General features: G+C 36.8%; 1 protein-coding gene across 1 annotated transcript in view; it reads left to right on the top strand.

Annotated features, from left to right (window-relative positions):
* Window positions 1–897: 897 nt before the first annotated feature.
* LOC140229211 (CMP-N-acetylneuraminate-poly-alpha-2,8-sialyltransferase-like) overlaps window positions 898–20,388 on the top strand; it is a 29,272-nt gene continuing 9,781 nt past the window's right edge. The window contains exons 1-2 of the mRNA XM_072309481.1: window positions 898–1,067; window positions 18,396–18,486. Of these exons, the coding sequence (XP_072165582.1) occupies window positions 923–1,067; window positions 18,396–18,486 (236 nt within the window). The 5' untranslated portion in view covers window positions 898–922. The remainder of the gene's footprint in view (window positions 1,068–18,395; window positions 18,487–20,388) is intronic.

Here is a 20,388-nt window from a genome sequence, read left to right as displayed (position 1 = left end):
TAAAACTCTTTTCTTCAGACTGTCGTCTCTTCAGGTTATTAGCCTATTTATAACGACAGACTTCTGCATTCCAATCCCGCCAAAATCATTCTACCATGAACCAGTTACTAGTAGATCACCGTTTATTCCTCTATCCTGAATTGTTAAAATCAACACAATTTTGCATTCTGTCATCAGACTACTGTATATTCAATTTTACTTATATGAATGTACTGATTATGCGCCTTATTGTTCTGGAAAAAATAAAAAGAATACTCTTTTTCACATGAAATACGTTCAATGCAGACAAGAGAATAAAGTCCGATTGTGAATTGAACTAAACCGAACTGATATATTACCTTATAATGGCTTTCTCTCTGGTTGAGCGAGATCGTAATAGCTACAGAAAAATATATAATGCACTGCGTACGCATCGTCGAGTCATTACGTACGCATGGTTCCGTAATAACGTACGCATGGTTTCGTCATAACGTACGCGCGGCTCTGTCATTACGTACGCATCGTTCATTCATTACATACGCTTGGTTCTGTCTATTCGAGAGTGTGCCATTTTTTTCCGGATTCATGCGTATGTAATGGCAAGACCACGCGTACGTTATGACAGAAGCATGCGTACGTTAGGTATTTCATTGAAAAAATGATAGCAAATGTCCCATGCGTAAATATGACAGAACCATGCCTACGTTATGAAATAGGCATGCGTACGTTCTGACATGTATGCGTAAGGTTTGACATGCGTTTTGGCGGCGATGGCCTTCCATACGCGACGATCCTCCGTTTTCATCTGATTCGCAGCGTTGTGAAGGCAACTTGGGAGAGGAATGAACTCAAGTATGTCGGGAATGACTGTCGATCGCTGGTTGTGATGTCTGCAATCCCGTTCTCGGATTTATCGTAGAGCGCAAAACATGTAGACATCGAGATGGCTGGCTGGATGGCCAAGGGTTTTGGGGTGTTGGTCTGCGTTGCCATTGGTGTCTTAATAGCTCTGTATGGTACTGTGCTCTCTACTCTCAGTCTCATCACGCAACCTGCGACAGTAGGTGTGCAATGGAAGAGGTCCAATGGTAAGCCAGTTTGGTTGTGTCACGTTTCTCTGTATACCAACCTGAGATTCTGTATGTATGCATGTATTTCTGAAGTGGAATATAGTTTCCGCATTCGTTTTGGATAACGCAACTGACAAAGGTAAGTGTGGGTAACAACAACAACAACAACAACAACAACAACAACAACAACAACAACAACAACAACAACAACAACAACAAGAGCAGCAGCAGCAACAACCAAAGAAAATTAGTAACATACTAGTTTTCTCGCGTAAACTTTGAATTGAACTTTGTACTATAGTAGACAGAAGATCGTCTGTCCGGAGGAGTCTTATATTTTTGACGTTATCGCTCTCCTCATAGTATAGTTTACGACAGTGATGAATCCACAGACGCACTCTCCGCGGAACATATCCCCAACGACGACCAGATACAGACCGATCTTTCGGTCAAGTATTACAATGTCATTTGAGGAAGTGGTCCATGCTTTTGTAATGGTTGATCCTCTATTTTCATGTATCTCATAGACATCCATCTTCTTGTGTTATTCCATTATGGCAGATAGTTTAATGTAACTTGTTTACTGAACCCTTTTTAATGCTATAGGCTGGACATTTGTACATTGCTTATATTGCTTATATTGTGTGTTTTGTTTGTTTTATGGTTGCATAAAAAGAAAAAAAGAAAAAAAAAGTATTATAGGTGCATGTCTGCACGCCTAAGCTAGATGTACAATGCATCAATCATCAAAACATCGGGAAGATTCTCTACGGATGTTTCCATTCAGAAATTCTGAAGTAAAGCGTTTTTCAAACAATGTCATAATCCCAGTCAGACACAATACATTGCAACATCACTTCATAGATCATAGAACGTATCAAAGCATGTCGGAAATAATTACAAACTGAAGGTGAATCAGCAGCTCTGCAATTACATACTCTAAGCATATTATAGTGTCATTATAGTGGCACAAGCCCTCGCGCTGTACTAGGCATGAAGCTTTTTAAAGAAAGATTATGGCGGTCGACAGACCAAATAACCACATATCATCATGTGGTTATCGTCATTGGTGAATACATGTACGTGCCTGTATAGACAGAGCAAACACTTCATGAGCAGAGGCTGACTTTTGGTTTGGTTAGACGCAGAATTCACCCTTCGTGCATGTGTATACAGAATAACACGTACAGAATAACACAGGAAGGCACGCCATCATTCCAAAGAGTCGTATACGTATGATAAGACAAGTATACTTTTTCTTTCATTTGACCATTGTTACGACCACATTATCACACTAAAAACGATCGCACAAAATTAATATACAGTGATTTGATGTTCAGGCGGTTTATTAATAATGATAGTTTCGGTACAGGCTGACATATTTACTTCAGTACACGTACAATGACTTTATGTGAGTCTCTTGTGAAAAGTCTAATGAGGCTTTCTATTACATGTTCACTGGATTGCGAGTTCCATTAATGATCCCGAATGACGTTTCCGAAATTGTGTGGAGGGAATTCCCCTTGGAGTGTTGTGCTTGAGGCATAAATGTACTATCCTAGCATTTTCAATTGTGTTTCATCAGTAAAAGCTAAATGTATTATGGAGGCACTGCCTGGACAAATTCTGGAAGTTGAGAGGTCTTTCTTTTCACATACATGTGCACTGCAAATAGAAACTTTTAATTCTCCACTAGTCTGATCAATCCAATATGTTCACATGCACACATTAAAAAACCGTATCTTAATGTACATTGATGACACCATTGACATGTAAATACATGTATATATATATTATATATATATATATATATATATATATAGAGAGAGAGAGAGAGAGAGAGAGAGAGAGAGAGATCTAAATGCACATCAACAAAAGAATATCTTCATATAAAAAATTACAGCTGTGTATGATAATAGGTTTTCATCAGATTTGCATTCGATTTAACGATGCGATCATTCAGGTTTGAGTGAACTTGAATGATCACCGAGATCTGCATTCAAAAAGGTAACCGCTAGTCTATTAAATTCAGTTTCATCAGCATGCGATTTCAAGAAGGGCGTTCAAATTAAAAATGCTTGTGCAACTCATTCAAATTTGCATCAGCACCGTCGTGAAGAAAGCCATCAAAGAAATCAAATTTACGATAAGGCAAACATTAACAACATATGGGCCGTGTTATTTCGTTGTTGCAACACGTTCTTTCTGTAGTTTTTCATCTGTTTGGATATGCAAACTCGATGCACCTTAAAATGTTTGTTTTTTTGCTTTATCCATTATAGTTATGCTGGCCTTGGGTTGCTCTAGAAAACACTAGACCCTACCCAATCAGCTAACCAAACAACAGGAATGAAATTGAAGACAGTCGAGTTGAACAGTACACCCTAGTCAGTGTGACCAACAGCGTGAAAAATGGGATTGTGCTTGAGGCATGCAGTCTAAAATAATGCTAAATTGCCATGAAATTTTGTCCACCATATCAACCAATTGTGGTGCCCAATCAGCTGACAAGCAAAAACAAAACAAAACAAAACGAGACGAAACAAAACAAAAGGTCCTCACTTATGGTGCCCAATTATTGACTTTTTTTTCTTGAAAATTGTGGTTTCCAATCCCCAATTAAAAAAAGGATCCTCACTTGTCGCCTGACAAGCAAGCAAGCAAGCAAAAAAAAAAAAAGTGTTCAAATTCCATGCTCCCAAATTTGATGCTGAATCAGAGGGCAAACAAAACAAAAAACAGATTTTAACCACTTTTTACTGTCAATTTCATAGGTAAATCAGCTGACAAACTAAAATCAACAAAAAAGTACCGCAGTATACAAAAGGCACAGTGATTTCCTTTCTGTATATAATTAATTCTGGAATTACCTATGCTAAAAACAGACAATAATTATCCCTACCATAATGGTAGATGATCGATGAAGTGTCAAAAATTATGCCAGAAAGCATAATCATGCCAATTCTGGCAACGTGGGCTCTATGTAGTCTTTATTTAATTCGTCACCTTGTTGCATATGCTTGAGGTGAAACTGCGTGTAAAGCAATAAATGATACTCTGTATGAAGATATCAGACATACACTATGTATTTTCAGGGATCACAATAGGCTGAACATAGTTCTCTAACAAAAGGGGTTGCTTCTTCTTCTGATCAAACGATACACTAGTCTTGTACTCCATCATAAACATAAACATCCACGTATTTGCTAGGCATCATGAAATTACAGCTCTGTTACGCCATTATCCATTCACGGCTGCAATGTCAGGGAAACATTTTGTGTTTACAGGTCATAATATGACCGATACATGTATAGGTCCTATGTACAACACACTTATTTTACAGACTTGTGCTCTCCCAAATTTAGAAGCTACCCGTCTGATGGATCTTGTCCCATGCTGTAAAATTATGATGCAATGAATTGCAAAAGTTAGTTTGGAAAATGCAAAATAGCAATATAGCATACACTGGAATAATTATACTGTGCACATAACTTCAGGTCCGCACAAGGTAATATTTTTCTTTGATCAAGCCAGTGCTGTTTAAAAGGCTCTAATTACACTTCCTTTCACATAAAGATCTAAAAATAATTCAGCCTTTACCTAGAATGATATTACCGTTATGAGAGGAAACAAGAGTGCAACACGGAAAGCTGTCGAAATCTCAAAACATATAAATGAGTAAAGAAGGCAGTCTTTTTCACACGCTGACGTCACACATTCAAACTGTTCACACAGCAAAAAGTTATCACTAGCCTCTGTCGTCAGTACATGTATCAAATCCCTGCAGTGGGTGTTTCACAAAGAATTGAAGTCGAACTTAAAATTCAAGACTGACTAAAAATTATGGTATGCTGTGTGTGTCTTCAATGTTGCTCGACTTTCGAATGAAAATGAAGATTTTGGAGACTTTTTCATTTATTTAGCCATTAATAATACAAAATGAAATAAATAATAATGGAATTATTCTGTAAACATTAAAGATAATTTGAAGTGGGTGGTGATAAGACTAATGAAATTGAACAGGGAAAGCAGTGGCATACCATAATTTTTTTAGTCAATCTTAGATTAAGTTCGACTTCGTAAAACACTCCCTGGACTGTACATTTAAATCTTCTCCCGAACCCCGGAGTCACGATGAAATAACTTACCGGTATTGATCAAAGGTGTCAATCAAGCTCTGAGTCTGAGAAGTTATGAATTAATTCTTGACTACCACCATAAACAATGTTGAATTCTGGTTAACACATTATGTCAACTCATGGCTAAAGTGAAAACAGAACAAGAAGTCAATTACAATGTATATAAATCTACGACAATATACAGGCCCTATACTGTACATGTGAAACATACAGATGTATACACAATGCGTAGAGCTCCGTCAAGCCTTATGCTGCGTGCCGTATGTACACTATAATAGTCCATGGGCCAAGACCCGAAAAATGGGTTGTTGGTACCACCTGAGGTGGCACAACCTTTTTGGTGTCAGTTTGTTTGTCGGGCATAGATATGCTTATCAAGCTATGATAGCATTTCCAAATGAGTAGCTTAGTCATAATAAATGATTTTTAACCAATTTGGTCTCGTTGTTATATCCCTATACTTCTGAATCGAAACGCACTGTCTTCCGTATGTCCACAGGTGTTCTGTTGTAAACGCGGTGCACTTAGTCTTTGTTCAAGGCAGCGAAGGGAATATCCAAAGGGCTATGATGTCCACAGCTGTCACGCGGTGCGCTTAATCTTTTTTTTTTTTTTTTTTTTTAGACCAATGTACCGTTATCATATCTAAAGTTCCTCATAAAAGGGATTATCTATACGGTTTTTATACTACCCTATCAACAAATACATCAGTTTTAAACAAAAATCACTCTGTTCATTTACAATATTATTTATTATAATGTATCGTAGTGTACCGGTACATTGTTTTTGCATTATCTTATATTGTTGGATGGAAATAAAGCGACATTGGCGTGGTATTAGCATTTTCACCGTAGCGTTTTCGCCGGAAAATGATAAATAATTGAAAAATACGGTAAAATTCACGAGGAATTGCTTTTGTTATTGTTGTTGTTTTTAGATAAAAGGATATACACTGTATCATATGCTTTGGATATTCCCTTCGCTGTCTAGAATAAAGACTAAGCGCTGTGGACATCATAACCTTTGGATATTCCCTTCGCTGCCTTGAATAAAGACTAAGCGCACCGCGTTTACAACAGAACACCTGTGAACATACCACGGAGCTGCATTTTACAGCTCTATGGAACAAACAGAAGACAGCGCTCTTCTTTGTACAGTGGTTAGTTTCGATTCAAAAGTATAGGGATATAACAACGAGACCAAATTGGTTAAAAATTCATTTATTATGACTAAGCTACTCATTTGGAAATGCTATCATAGCTTGATAAGCATATCTATGCCCGACAAGCAAAATGACACCAAAAAGGTTTTGCCACCTCAGATGGTACCGATATCTGGCCTGGCCCATGGACTAATAGACATTTTATGGAGACTTGGAGTTCTCAACACACAAACAGATTTTTCTCTTTTATCGAAATCTATGAGTGAAATAATAGCCTTGAATTTACACAGAACCCATGGATGAAGGACTACCATCATGACACTTGTGATTATTGTCAGATAATCTCACATACTACAGTGTATTTGCTGAAACTTGTAAGAAGCACAGACGATCAATCCTTTGTTTGGTGTTCCATTTTTCTTTTAGCCCGATTTTAACATGGGAGGCCGAAAATTAGCTCGTCATAATAACTCACGATTGAACATCCTGGCCCTATGGACCCTACTCCAAGTATCAAGCCCATTTTATGGAAATATCATACGAAAATTGCAATGACAATTGTATACAAATAAACAAAAAGTAGACTAATGCGACCTATATTACGTTGTCTAGGCTATTAGGGGAGAGAGCTTGATTCATCGAACAAGAACACATTATTGGAAAATATAGAAAAAAGAGTTGTTTTTTTTTGTTCTTGAATATGTAAGAAGTGTACCTTTGGGCGATTAGTTCTTTGTCATGAATGACAACTTCAAGTGACGTTGAATGGCGGAGTGAACGGACGTAGTTCTGGCGTGCTCTCGACTTTTACTTCCCCGGAAATCATATACACCTTACTTTTTCACATCTCTACCGAGAATGTTATCTGAACGTGACAAGGAAAAAAGAGACTTCAATCTTCGAAAACAAACTGGAAATAAATCACGTTCAAAAACCAAGCCAAATGAAATCGAAACTGAAGGAAGTGCGACTGGGGCGTCTTCTCGTGATGAATCGCCAGATCCCTCCGTGCGGCCCAAGGAACCCAGCATTCCTAGCGGCTCCGCCCAGCAGGCTGCGCAGGACCAGAGCGAACCGTCCATACGGGAGCTTATGTCCATGATGACTGATCTGAAAGAAACTATCACAACAAAAATGGACACTGTCCTTTCGGAAGTGGTTTCCTTCAAGAGAGACCTAGCCGAAGTCAAAAAGAACATTGCAGAAATGGAGCACAGCGTAGCTGACACCTCGGACAGGATCGCCGAAGTTGAAGATAGTAAGTTGCCCAACCTGAGAAAAGAAATAGACAAAGTACGATATGATATGGAAGAGAAAATGCTGCTCTACGAGATTCACAACCGGAAACTAAATCTACTCATATACGGCGTCACCCCACAAAGCAACGAAAATGTCTACGAAGAAGTCTACACTGTCCTCGCAAACCTTGGGGTTTCCCGGGACCAGGCGGAGAAAATACCTCTTACCAACGCTCACCGAGTGCCTCGTGCGAGGAATCCCCGGGAAAACCAGAGTGACCGAGCGAACAACCCCCCGGACCCCATCATTGTCCGATTCAGCCGTATGGTGGACCGCGATAGAGTCCTCCGAGCTTTCGAGAGGCCGGTACAGCGCGAGGACCCGCCGAGAGCTGCCGCACCCAGAGCTGCTGCACCTGGCGCCACCAAAGTCTCCAACGAACGGATCACGATCCGTTCTGATCTACCCCCAAGTATGAAGCGAGAAAGAGGAAGGCTCGCAGCCATCGCGTACAAACTTCGACAGCAGCAGAAAGTCTCCACCAGAATCATCATTAACAAAACCAAGGTCATCCTGCAAACTAGGAAAAAGCAAGACGAGGGACGTCCAGATCCTTGGTCGACCTACAGTGAGTCAGGAAAGTAAAAAGAAAATGCATTAATATTGCAAGGGAAAAGAACAGGTTAGCACTTTTGCATCTATTGTCAATGTCCAGCTCTCGTCTTCTTTTACTATGTTTATAGATACAACTCTGTTGTCTTGTATCACGAATTGAATCTGTAGATTATAATAACTTTGAATTTGTTTATCAAGGGACAAAAAAAAAAAAAAACGTTCCTGGCATTAATAGCAAACAATTAGATGTAATTGTAGAGATTGATGAATTGTTCTCTGCAAGTATGTATGCTAACTTACAACTACCATTTTTATTTTTTTTTCTTTTCTGACAAAACAAAAAAAAAATCGAATCCCTCGTTTCTCCGAAACTGTGCATGACAAGGGTTAATTGCACAGTAAATTATCATTACGTTCATAAATGATATTACTTTAATAAATGTATATTGGAATAGAACAGTCATTAAGTGTTCTGATATAAAGCTGAGTATCATTTTGCTATTTTTGCTCATTGACTGTATCGATGTATACATTGGCCAAAAAAAAGAAAACAACAACAAAACAAAAAACAAAAAAACATTTCCATGAAGCGGAGTATCATTTTGCCTTTCTGCTCATAGACTTTACTGATTCATACTCCGGCCAACTAAAAAAAAAAAAAAAAAAAAAAAAAAAAAAAGTGCCGCATATCAGTCGGTTATATTAAACGACTTTCCCTTTATCAGATCATTCAATCTGCAGCTTATTACAGGGGTCATATAAATCTACATTTCTACAGCGTTGTTATTGCCCTAAAACATGGCAAAGTCCTACACTCAATGATTTGCTATCAATTCACTCCTCAGTCCATATCCCTATACAACCCTTCGATTTTCTCCCGATTTTATTTGCAGAAATACTTTTCTGTCAACACCATCAATATTATGTTCGTATGGACCACATCACTCCGCTAATAGCTACGAGCCTTTCCTTATTTTTTCAATGCTGAGTGTGGTCATTGTAGTAGCATCATACCAATGGGATGTTGTGTGATCTACGTCTTTGTTTTGCATATTATGCATATCCGCATACGCTTCCACTTCAGTCAACAAACTTTCATTTTTTAGGTGGCACTGCCATATTTGTTTCTTTTTCTCATGTGTGGCAAATTGTAACGTTCGTACTGCACTGAACTGTGACAAAACATGTATAAATACATGCAGGTCACATACTCTTTGTAATTATTGTGTGCTTCATAATTACATAAAGAATCTCCTCCCCTTCCTCCCCCCTCCAAAAAAAAAAAAAATATATATATATATCTACCCGAAATTGAGGTAACCTACATTTTTTATTATTTTTTTTTTTTTATTTGCAAACCGGATATTTCAAATAATAGTGCTTTCGGCTCAGGCTACCAGCCATCCTGACCTATTATTCAATATTACAGTCTTGACGTATATGCTAAACTGTGCATTAAGCATGCTGTTTGTTCACGTTCTGATAAAGTTACAAATATTTCTTTCGCAAATGAGCATACACCTGCCCACATACCGGTTTTGACCGACTATAAACTCCCCTATGCAGTCTGTGACCTAAGATGGCTGCTCAGCTCGCCGAGTTGATATACAATCTATCATTATCATTTTGGCGCCACTTGCAGCGAGATTTAGTCTCATGAACTTGTTTTATGCCTATATGCATGTACACTAATGATTGGAAAGTTGTTTTTTTTTTGTTTTTTTTTTTTAATGAAACTACTGGAATGTTGTTCCCCCTTCTTATTGCTTGCTTTTTTTCTCCTCTTCTTCTTCATGCTTTCGAACTGACGTTTAAAAGCTCACGTTTTTACGATACGGATATGTTTTTTTTTTTCTTCTTCTTCTTTTCTGTCTCTGCATGCTCGTATATAAATGTACTGGTTTGCACCTGTTGTATTCCTAATACCCTGGTAACGAATTGGCCGCTCAGCTCACTTAGCTGACATACAAAGGTCTATAGTCGTTGCCATTTTGACACCACTTACTTTTGTCACACGATTCGTGGCTGGTCAAATACATTAACGTTGGAAAATGCTTTAAGCGCAATTAAAGATGTTATCCGCCGCTATATGCAATAGCGGCACGGGTTCTGTTAATTTTTCTTTAAAGTCATTAAAAAAGGATATAAAATTGTGTATTATAACTTCCTTTTCTGTGATATGACCACGTGCCCAAATATTGGATTTCACTGTATATATAAGTGCCAGACACATGGTACTAACTGATTTTGTAATTTGAATTGGCTGCTCTGCCTACTGAGTTGATAGTTAGTCTGTGTTGTTTTCTCTTCGGAGCCGCTTGTGGCGCAATATTGTCACATACTAAGTAGTTTGTAACTGGTCATGCACTGTTATATGGTTGATAACGTTTTATACGCTTTATTCATCATCAATTTGCCAGAGCTGCAAAGACTCTGCTGAAATTATTCAAAAACTTTTTTTGAATATCAAAGTTATTAAAGGAAAGATGGTACATGTATTGGCCGACGTGCCTCCTGCCGTTAATGCCGTAAAAATATATGTTTAAGACAACACTCTTGCGTTCTCTGAACCACTATGACTGTCATTGTCAGTGTTGAAAGTTTATTTCTATGTTTAAATTTTTGGAGAAAAAAAATTATGATTTGTATATAAGGTATTCCACTGATGGTTCATTAGCAGTAACCACCCTACTGGATAGGTTCACCGACCTATCATACTATCCAATCTCAACATTCACTCTTTATTTATGCCTCTTGCACCTTGAAATGCTATTGTCTACATTTTATGCTGTTATGATCTTCTGTTCGAATCAGGAGCACCTGCTTCGTCATGTAAATGTATACTGGTTTTGGCCGGCTACTTGCCTGACATGCCTGAATTAGTCGCTCAGTTCAGACGACCGGTATTTAGTAATCAGCTGTTATTTTTGGCACCTTTTTAATACAATATATCACATTGTTTGTGGAGGGTTAACAACATTTAGAAAATCTGTTTGAGCTTACATGAGCAGTAACCATTTAACAGGCTTGGTTCACCGACCTGGCACATTATCCAATCTTTTCATTTACTGTTTATCTGCGCTTCATGCATTTGAACTGCTGTTTGCCCACATTTTTATGCTGCTATGATTCTCTGTCGCATTGCGAGCACCTGCTCACATATTAACGCATATACTGGTCTAACAGGCCATGCCGGCTACTCACCTTAAATGCCTGAATTGGTTGCTCAGTCCACTGAGACGACCGGTATTTAGTAGTCATCTGTTATTTTGTCGCCTTTTTTAGTGCAATTATATTATGCAATTTATCACGTTGTTAGTGGATGGTCAACAACACTTAGAAGATGTGTCTAAGCTATCTGGCACTATTCATTATAATCTGTTGTTGTTTTCATTTCGGAGCCACTCGTGGCGCGATTTCATCACATGGTCTGATACCGGCCATGTGTTGCTATGATAGGAAATGTAAAATACGCATCACCCATTATTTATCATCAGAGCGGCGAGGACTCTGCTAAATCCATTAGAATTTTGTTGTTTTTCCTATTTTTTCAAGTAAAAAATGGTATTGGCCAATTTATCGCATCCTTTTAAGTTTATTAAGAAGAAAAAAAAATGTAGACAACACTCTTGCGTTCTGTGAACTATTATGTTATTTGAGTGTAAAGTTTATTTCCAAGTTCAACAATAACATAAAAAAGAAAATGACTGTGACTTGCCACAAGGCATTGCAATGATAATTCATTGTGCAGTAACCACCCTATAACACAGAATAGGTTATTTCCAAGTTATTCCACAGAATAAGTTATTTCCAAGTTCAACAATAACATAAAAAAGAAAATGACTGTGACTTGCCACAAGGCATTGCAATGATAATTCATTGTGCAGTACCACCCTATAACACAGAATAGGTTCACCGACCTGACATATTATCCAATCTCAACTTGGTAATGCTAATCTATGCTCATGCATTTGAACTGTTGTTTGTCCACATTCTATGCTGTCATGATATCTCTATAGTATTACGAGCACCTGCTTACATTTAAATGTACTTGTTTTGTCCGACTATTGTACTTGCCTGACATGCCTGATGGCCGCACAGCTCGCCAAGTCGACATACTTATCATTAGTCAGATGTTATTTTGGCGCCCTTGTAGCGCTACCTTGTCATTTTGTTCGTTAATAGTCACATCTCCCTGATCATGTATATTAATGGTTGAATGAGTTTCCTTCAATAGCCATGCATTATTTGATGTCCATACAACAGCGGTACAGACTCTGTCTGAACTATTTTTTACACTGGTTCCGCTCCGTTTGACTTTCTTCTTCCTATATTGTCGAACAAAAGTATACCAAAAGGTGTATATATAATTTGATATCTTCTACAAACTCGTCATTAGAGTAAACGCCATGATTATGTATTATGTTACTCTTCTGCCATTTGCTTCCGCCATTTGCTTCTGTGTATTTTTGCCCCGGAAGCCCACAGAGACACTTGATTTGTTCTTGTTATTGTGTTGTGTGTGTTCTATGTCACTCTCTGTTAATGCCTCTGTACATTCTCACTTACCTCATTCTGCTTTTTCTCGTCTCACTTTCTTCTTCTCCGCAGCGATCTTCTGCTTATCGTGATTTTGACGTCGTTTATGCTCATAGATTACTCCAGTGTTTTGCCTCTTTCTGGCGACTGGTCATTTTCTTGTACCATCTACTTATCTACGATATCCTAGTCTTGCTGATATCGCAGACTTTTGTAATCTCGTCTTGCATCTTTAACCATGGCTAATTTTCTTAATGCTCCTTTTAATTCGGTATCGAATGATGATTTACTTGAATTGTTTAGGAACACCAGTTTAGACTCTGACCCTGCTAGCTGGCTAACCAACACACGACCCACCCTTTATGATGATTTTGTCACCGAAAGCCTGAATACAGCAGCTAGTGAATTGCCTCATGATTTTAGTAATGATCCCACTCAAAATATGTTGTGCAATTATATCACAGTGAATCAATACAAAGATATCATTCACAACTTCTCTGAGGATACGTTTTCTTTATTACACTTAAATATAAGGAGTTTGAATAAACATTTTGATGATTTAAAGTTTTTATTAGAATCGGATGAAAGTCAGTCGTTATCGGTTATCGGATTAAGTGAGACATGGTTGACTTCCAATGCAGGAAATTCTTTTGCAATCGATGGTTACGATTTATTTGTTAATAATAGGCCTGATAAGAATGGTGGGGGTGTGGCATTGTATATATCATGTTGCTTTGAAACTATTGTCCATGAAGGTATTTCTAGAATGGACAATGTTGTTGAATCTTTGTTCATAGAAATTCTCATCCCAGGATGTAGAAATCTTATGGTAGGCATTGTATACAGACCTCCTAACTCAAACGCCAATGATTTTTTAACGTATTACTCAGATTTGGTAAATTCACATGTTTTCCGAAATAAGGATTGCTTTTTGCTCGGCGATTTTAATATTGATTTGCTGAAGTCTGAGCATGACAATATCTCTAGTGATTTTATTCACACACTTCTATCCTCATCCTTTCTCCCGCTTATCTCCAAACCCACACGTACTACAGATCGTTCTGCCACCCTCATTGACAACTTTTTTTGTAATGTTTTACCCCTCCCCGATTCTTTCATAATTCTTTCAGACATGACTGATCATTTTCCAATAATGACTTATTTTACTCTTAAAACATCATCTTATATTAAACCTCTGTCACTTCCTTTGTTTAGTCGTAGAGTTTCACCCGAAAAGCTAGCTAGTCTTGATGTGGCTCTCGAGAATGCTGACTGGTCAGGAGTGTTTGGCAGCGATGATATCAATATATCTTTTCATAATTTCATGGAAATATTTAATCATCATTTAGATGATGTAATTCCAAAACAAAAAAATAGAACAGACTATAAAAAAACACCCAGATTACCTTGGATCTCAAAATCAATCCTTCGTTCAATTAATAGGAAAAATCGTTTGTATTATAAGTATAAGTTGGAAAAAACTGAGCGATCGAAAAATAGATATACATCATACAAAAATACTCTGACAATGATTTTACGTTCTGAAAAGAAAAGATATTACTTCAAGCAATTCTCGAGATATAGGTTTGATATGAAAAATACTTGGAAAATTCTGAAACAGGCCATGAATGTTCCGAGTAAACACTCTGACATTGATAAAATTAAAGTGAATGATGAAGTGATTAATGATTCTCATCATATGGCAAATATTTTCAATTCCTATTTTTCAAAAATAGGTGAAAATTATGCTCAAACTATTCCTGCAACAGAAACTCATTTTACTGAATTTTTAGGTCAGCGCAACTCTGATTCCATATTTTTGACACCAACTAATAGATTTGAAATTATTGATATAGTTTCCTGTTTTGAGAACAAACGAAGTTCTGGTTATGATGAGATAGATAATTTCATACTTAAGGGTGTTATTTCCTCGATTGCTGATCCACTTGTTCATATATTCAATTTGTCAATCCTCAACGGTGTGTTTCCGGATAAAATGAAATTGGCTAAAGTAATACCAATATTTAAGAAAGGTGATAAACTTGAAGTCAGTAATTACCGCCCAATTTCATTATTGTCTTCACTTTCTAAGGTTTTAGAAAAACTTATTTATAAGAGAATGAGCAATTTTTTGAAGGTACATGAAGTTTTTACGAACTATCAGTTTGGTTTTCGTGAGAAACATAGTACTTCGCATGCTCTTTTATATTTCGTTGATAGAGTAGTTCATGCCATCGATAATCACTCTCATTTAGTTAGTATTTTCTTGGACTTCTCCAAGGCCTTCGACACCATCAATCATGACATTTTACTTTATAAATTATCGCATTATGGAGTACGTGGGAAGGCCTTGGAGTGGTTCAAAAGTTATTTGTTCGATAGAAAACAATTTGTAACAATTAAAAACAATGATTCAGATATCAGAGAAGTCAAATGTGGCGTCCCACAGGGAAGTCTTTTAGGGCCGTTATTGTTCATTATTTATATCAATGATTTTTGTCGTGTATCTGATGATCTCTCTTTTATTCATTTTGCAGATGATACTAACGTATTTTTTGCCCATAATGATATTGATTTTCTTGTTCACAAAATTAACATTGAATTGAATAAAGTGACAAATTGGGTTAGAGCTAATAAGTTATCACTTAATGCTCAAAAAACGAAATATATGATTTTTAGCAATACTGTTGATAGTTTAAACACTAATATAGTTTTAGATGATTCTCATCTACAAAGAGTATCAAATATTAAATTCTTGGGGGTCATTGTAGATGATAAACTTTCCTGGAAATCACATGTTGATAATATTTGTAATATAATATCGCGTAATACAGGTGTTATTAATAGATTGAAATTTCATATTCCTCAAAAAACATTACTTATGTTATATTCGTCGTTAATATTGCCTCATTTGAATTATGGAGTTTTAGTATGGGGCAACACGCATCAGAATTTATTTGAAAGAGTGTCCCTCTTGCAAAAGAAAGCCCTCCGCATTATCTGCCATTCCCCTGTACGTTCTCATACAAACACGTTGTTTACCTCCAATAAGCTCTTAAAAATTAAAGATTTGTTTTTGTATAACTTAGGCCAATTTATGTATAAGTATTGTAACAATTTGCTTCCGTCTATTTTTAATTCCATGTTCCTAAAAAACCAATCATTTCATGAATATCCCACTAGGCGTTCCAATGAATTTCACTTACCCCTCTTACGCACGATTCTTGCTAAAAATACACTTATTTATATCGGCCCAAATTATTGGAATTCTCTGAATCATGATATAAAAAACGCCCCATCCATACATTCTTTCAAGAGGAGATTGAAGTCCTTTCTATTGCAGTCGTATGACTTTCCAGGACTCAACTAGCCATTTGGCCTTCTCTCTCACATACAGACTTACTCTTTCCTCTTTGAAGAATAAATTCTAATCTTTTGGATGTCTGCTGCTATCCACGCTTTCGCCAAAAGAGTCAAAGACATGAACAATAATGATGAATGTCTGTCTTATTCCTGTTCTCACGTCCCTTCAATTCCTTGCTTTTCTCCTTTCAGACGCTACAATCACTTTTTTCCCCTCCACATCCATTTTCTGTGTCCCTTGATACACTTCTGTCGAAGATCGCTGTCTCTCTCTCTTGTGCATTTTCGTTTGCTATTTTGTCTTCTATTTGTTCATCGTTTCCATTCCGTTTTGTCCCGTACAGCCTTTTCTTCAGTAGTTGTTTTGCTGTCTAGTCTTGTTTCATGTTTTTTTCGCGTCTGTTAGTCTTGTCCATCCCGTTTTGTCCCGTACAGCCTTTTCTCCAGTAGTTGTTTTGTTGCCTAGTCTTGTCCTATGTTGTTCACGTCTGTAATAGTAAGTGTATTTATCTGTGATTCTAGTTCTCAGTGGGCTTCCAGACTTCTTCCTCTTTTTTTCCCCTCTCCTATAGTATTTATAATGCTTTAATTAATTTTTCCATTGACGTTATTATTCCAGAGGGGCCCACATTCTACAAGCTCTGTCTTTTTAGTGGGTCTCTCCATTTTTCGCACTTTAAGCAAAGTTATACATGTACTATATTTCGATCACTTCTGTTTTTTTTTTGTTTTTTTACTATAATGTATAATTACTATGTGGTCCTCCTCAATTGTTTTATATTCTTTTCGATACATAATGTTATGTTTACCTTATTCTCTGTTGTCAAAAGAAGTGCAACTTATATGTTTTGTCGAAAAATGAAATAAACTTTGAATTGAATTGAATTGAACTTGAGAAATAATTCAGAGTATGAACAAAAGACGATAAGGAAAAGATATGAAGATGCTGGGTCATTCAAAACTTATAGTAAGCAGATATTCATGCCAGCTATTGATTTTAATGGATTTTCATGTAAGTCTACCATCTGTGCTTCTTCGTGCAAGTAGTAGTGGATTATTAATGGGGCTCCCGCACAGTAACATGATTATGTCAACACATGTCTGTTCTCTCATCCTTTTATTCTACATGATATATATCTAAAATTATGATACAAACTCTTGGCGATCTATTACATGCGAGGAGACCAAATTTTATTTAAAAAGAAAAAGACAGGCATCAAGCACCACACCTTTCTATACAATTTGACGCCTACAATATTTCTTTTTCTTTTCGCTTGTCTGAGACAATTACAAAAGTCTCGGCGAGTTTTGAATAAGTCGCCTCTTCGTTTTTACACCTTCTCTTCCTGAGGCAATTTGATACAATCACGTACAACCAATCACCTTTCCGCCTCACGTATAAAAGGCATTTCACCGTTATGTTGAATTCAGGGGAGGGACGGAAGTGCCCCGCTTTCCAACTCTCCAGTAAAACACTATCTCCGTCTCGGCGCTCTGTCAACATAAAAAAGAGTCAATTCGTGAGTTCGTTTTGGATGTTTCATTGCATATAGACACTGCAATTTCACCAATAAAGAGCTGTGATGTTTTTTTTTTTTTTTTTTTAGCAATTCCTTCGACTTTATTGTCTTTGAGAACATTCAAAATAAATTCCCTTTGGCATTGAACAACGAGGCAGAGGGATAGATAACTGATGAATCATGTATTGATTTCTTTTTCAGAGATCGGAATATGTCTTCGTATATTTAGTATTATCAAAACATGATATTCAAACACACACACACACACATACACACGTGCATGTACAGATTTGACATCAAAGCAATTGCAAAGAACAAACGAAATGAACGGAAGTACTATCCTCACGCAATTGTCATCTGCTGAAGAAGTCAGAAATTTCGCAATCAACAGAACAGGAAAATGCCCATTTTACTTTTTATCGCAATTTTTATCGATTTTCATTGATGTAAGGCCGTTTTGCACACGCAATCATTACCTTAATTACAATATGATACGGCGGCTTTCACGAGCTATCCTTGAGCTTATCGGGAATTCTATTTTGAGTGCATTGAATTGAAAAGTGTATGATAAAACAGAAAATGAAGAAAGCTTATTAATTTTGTAAAGTGTTGTATTTCTATTTGGGATTTTCTGCTTCATTGTATCTTGCAAATCTGCCGTCAGATGAGTACTTGTATACTATACTCGACGCTCTTTGTTCAGCCATATAAAAAGATATGTCTGTCTTTCTGCCCCTTCTTGTCCTTTTATTTTCATGTGGAAAACAAGGCAGTCAGTTTGCAGTTGAAGCATCACTTGTCACAAGGACAAATACACCGGCAAGTAAAGTCACGAGTCCTCTGAAAACATCTTACATAAGGTAAGTTTAGATACATCAGCGCTAGATTGTTGCGTAATTCCGAAATAATTAAGATAATTGAAAACAATATCAAAGCAACTGTTTACTATATTGATCATTGATTAAAAGAAATGTTCGAGTTATCACATTGATGCATTTAGGTTAGTCGTATAACTATATATACATGTATATATATATATATATATATATATATATATATATACGTGTGTGTGTGTGTGTGTGTGTGTGTGTAATAAAACCACAAAGGAGATATCGCTCGGTGAATCATAGCTGTATAGGCGATTGTGATTTTATTTTGGAAACGATTTTGATAAAAGCTATTGTTCATATTTTGTATATTTAACAATACTTAACATTGATCATCATACTGATTAACATTTTTACATTTTGTTGTTTCTATTCCTAACTCACACTTTAGAACTATTTTGAAGCACTAAATCTGGTGGGGTTTTTTTTGTTTGTTTTTTCATCTTCAAATTGTAGATTTTGGCTTCAAGTATTCCCACTGAAGTTGATTATGGAAGAAATAGTGTCTTCAACGAATACGAAATGGTGTAGAATATTTATTAAAATTGAGTGTGAATAAGAGTCAAATAATAATATCAAACAGTTCTGCACATTTATATTGAAATAAAGTGAATGCTGACGTCATGGTCTCACAATACTTTTTCTCAATATTAATACAATAAAGAAGTTATAAAAATAATTTCTTGGTCGATTAGTCGATGGAAAAACAGCAACAACATGTTCCCCATCAAATTCATCATAGTTATCAATATTATTATCGTATCCCCCGAACAGAGTTCGGGGGATACTATTTTCCTCGGCTGGAAATGTCCGCCGCAGAGATTTTCTTTTTAAACTCCAGCGTTCCACTGGCTGCAGTTCTTCTCGGATCATCTTCAAATTTGGCATGAAGATGTATTATGATACAGAATAATTATAACCCAAATGAAGAAGTCTATCGAAATGATGATAGCGCCCTCACTTGTTCCGTCTTTACACAGAAAAAGTACATTTGCAGAGTCTGCTTCTGTGTGCCATACTGGCCACGTTTCTTGACATATTTTTTTTTTTTTTCGAATTTGGTATGGAAATGGATCATAGTCAAGTCTAGACACCTATACCTATTGGTAATGATGCCCCCACTGTTCCACCTTTTACAGGTTCAAAGGTTACACTAACTGGTCAAAATGTGCATTTTTTTAATTTTTTTTTTACATTTATTCAATAACTCGATTGTTACTCATCAGATTTTATCCAGATTGGCTATGAGGGGTGTATGGGTGGTCTTCCTACATTTACGGTGTGATAGGACACATGTTCAGTTTGTGCTGACTACGCCTTCGGTGTTCCGACTTTGACGCCATGTCACATTTGTAGTAATATAACTGTGCTCTAAGAAGTATCAGAGCTACATATCTTGTCGGATTTTATTCAAACTTGTTGTGGAGGTTTATGGGTTTGGGTATTTTTTTTCTAGGTAACGCAAGTTTTTCTTGACAGAGTCCTCATTGTTCTGACTTTTTAAGTATTACATGTCATATTTCTTGTATGTGCTATACCAGCCTCATTCTCGTCGGATTTTATTCAGACTTGCTAAATACGGATGGTCATTCTACATGTGGGACACAACAAATTGTGGTGATGGCGCCCATAGTACTCCGACTTGAATGCCATGAGCATGTCATATTTCTTGTATGTGTTCTATCAGCCACATTTCTTGTCTGATTTTCTTTAAGCGTGATGTGAAGGCTTATGGGGAATTATTCTCGTTCTAGGTAACCAAATCTTTCATTGACAGCGCCCTCATTGTTCTGACTTTTATAGGATGACATGTCATTATGTGCTATACCAGCCTTATTTTTCGTCGGATTTCATTGTATCCCGCGGCAGTTACCA

The sequence above is a fragment of the Diadema setosum genome, chromosome 5 (assembly GCF_964275005.1).
Source record: "Diadema setosum chromosome 5, eeDiaSeto1, whole genome shotgun sequence".
Classification (NCBI taxonomy): Eukaryota; Metazoa; Echinodermata; class Echinoidea; order Diadematoida; family Diadematidae; genus Diadema; species Diadema setosum.
The sequence above is the reverse complement of the archived record's forward strand: the minus strand, read 5'-3'. Positions and strand labels throughout refer to the sequence as shown.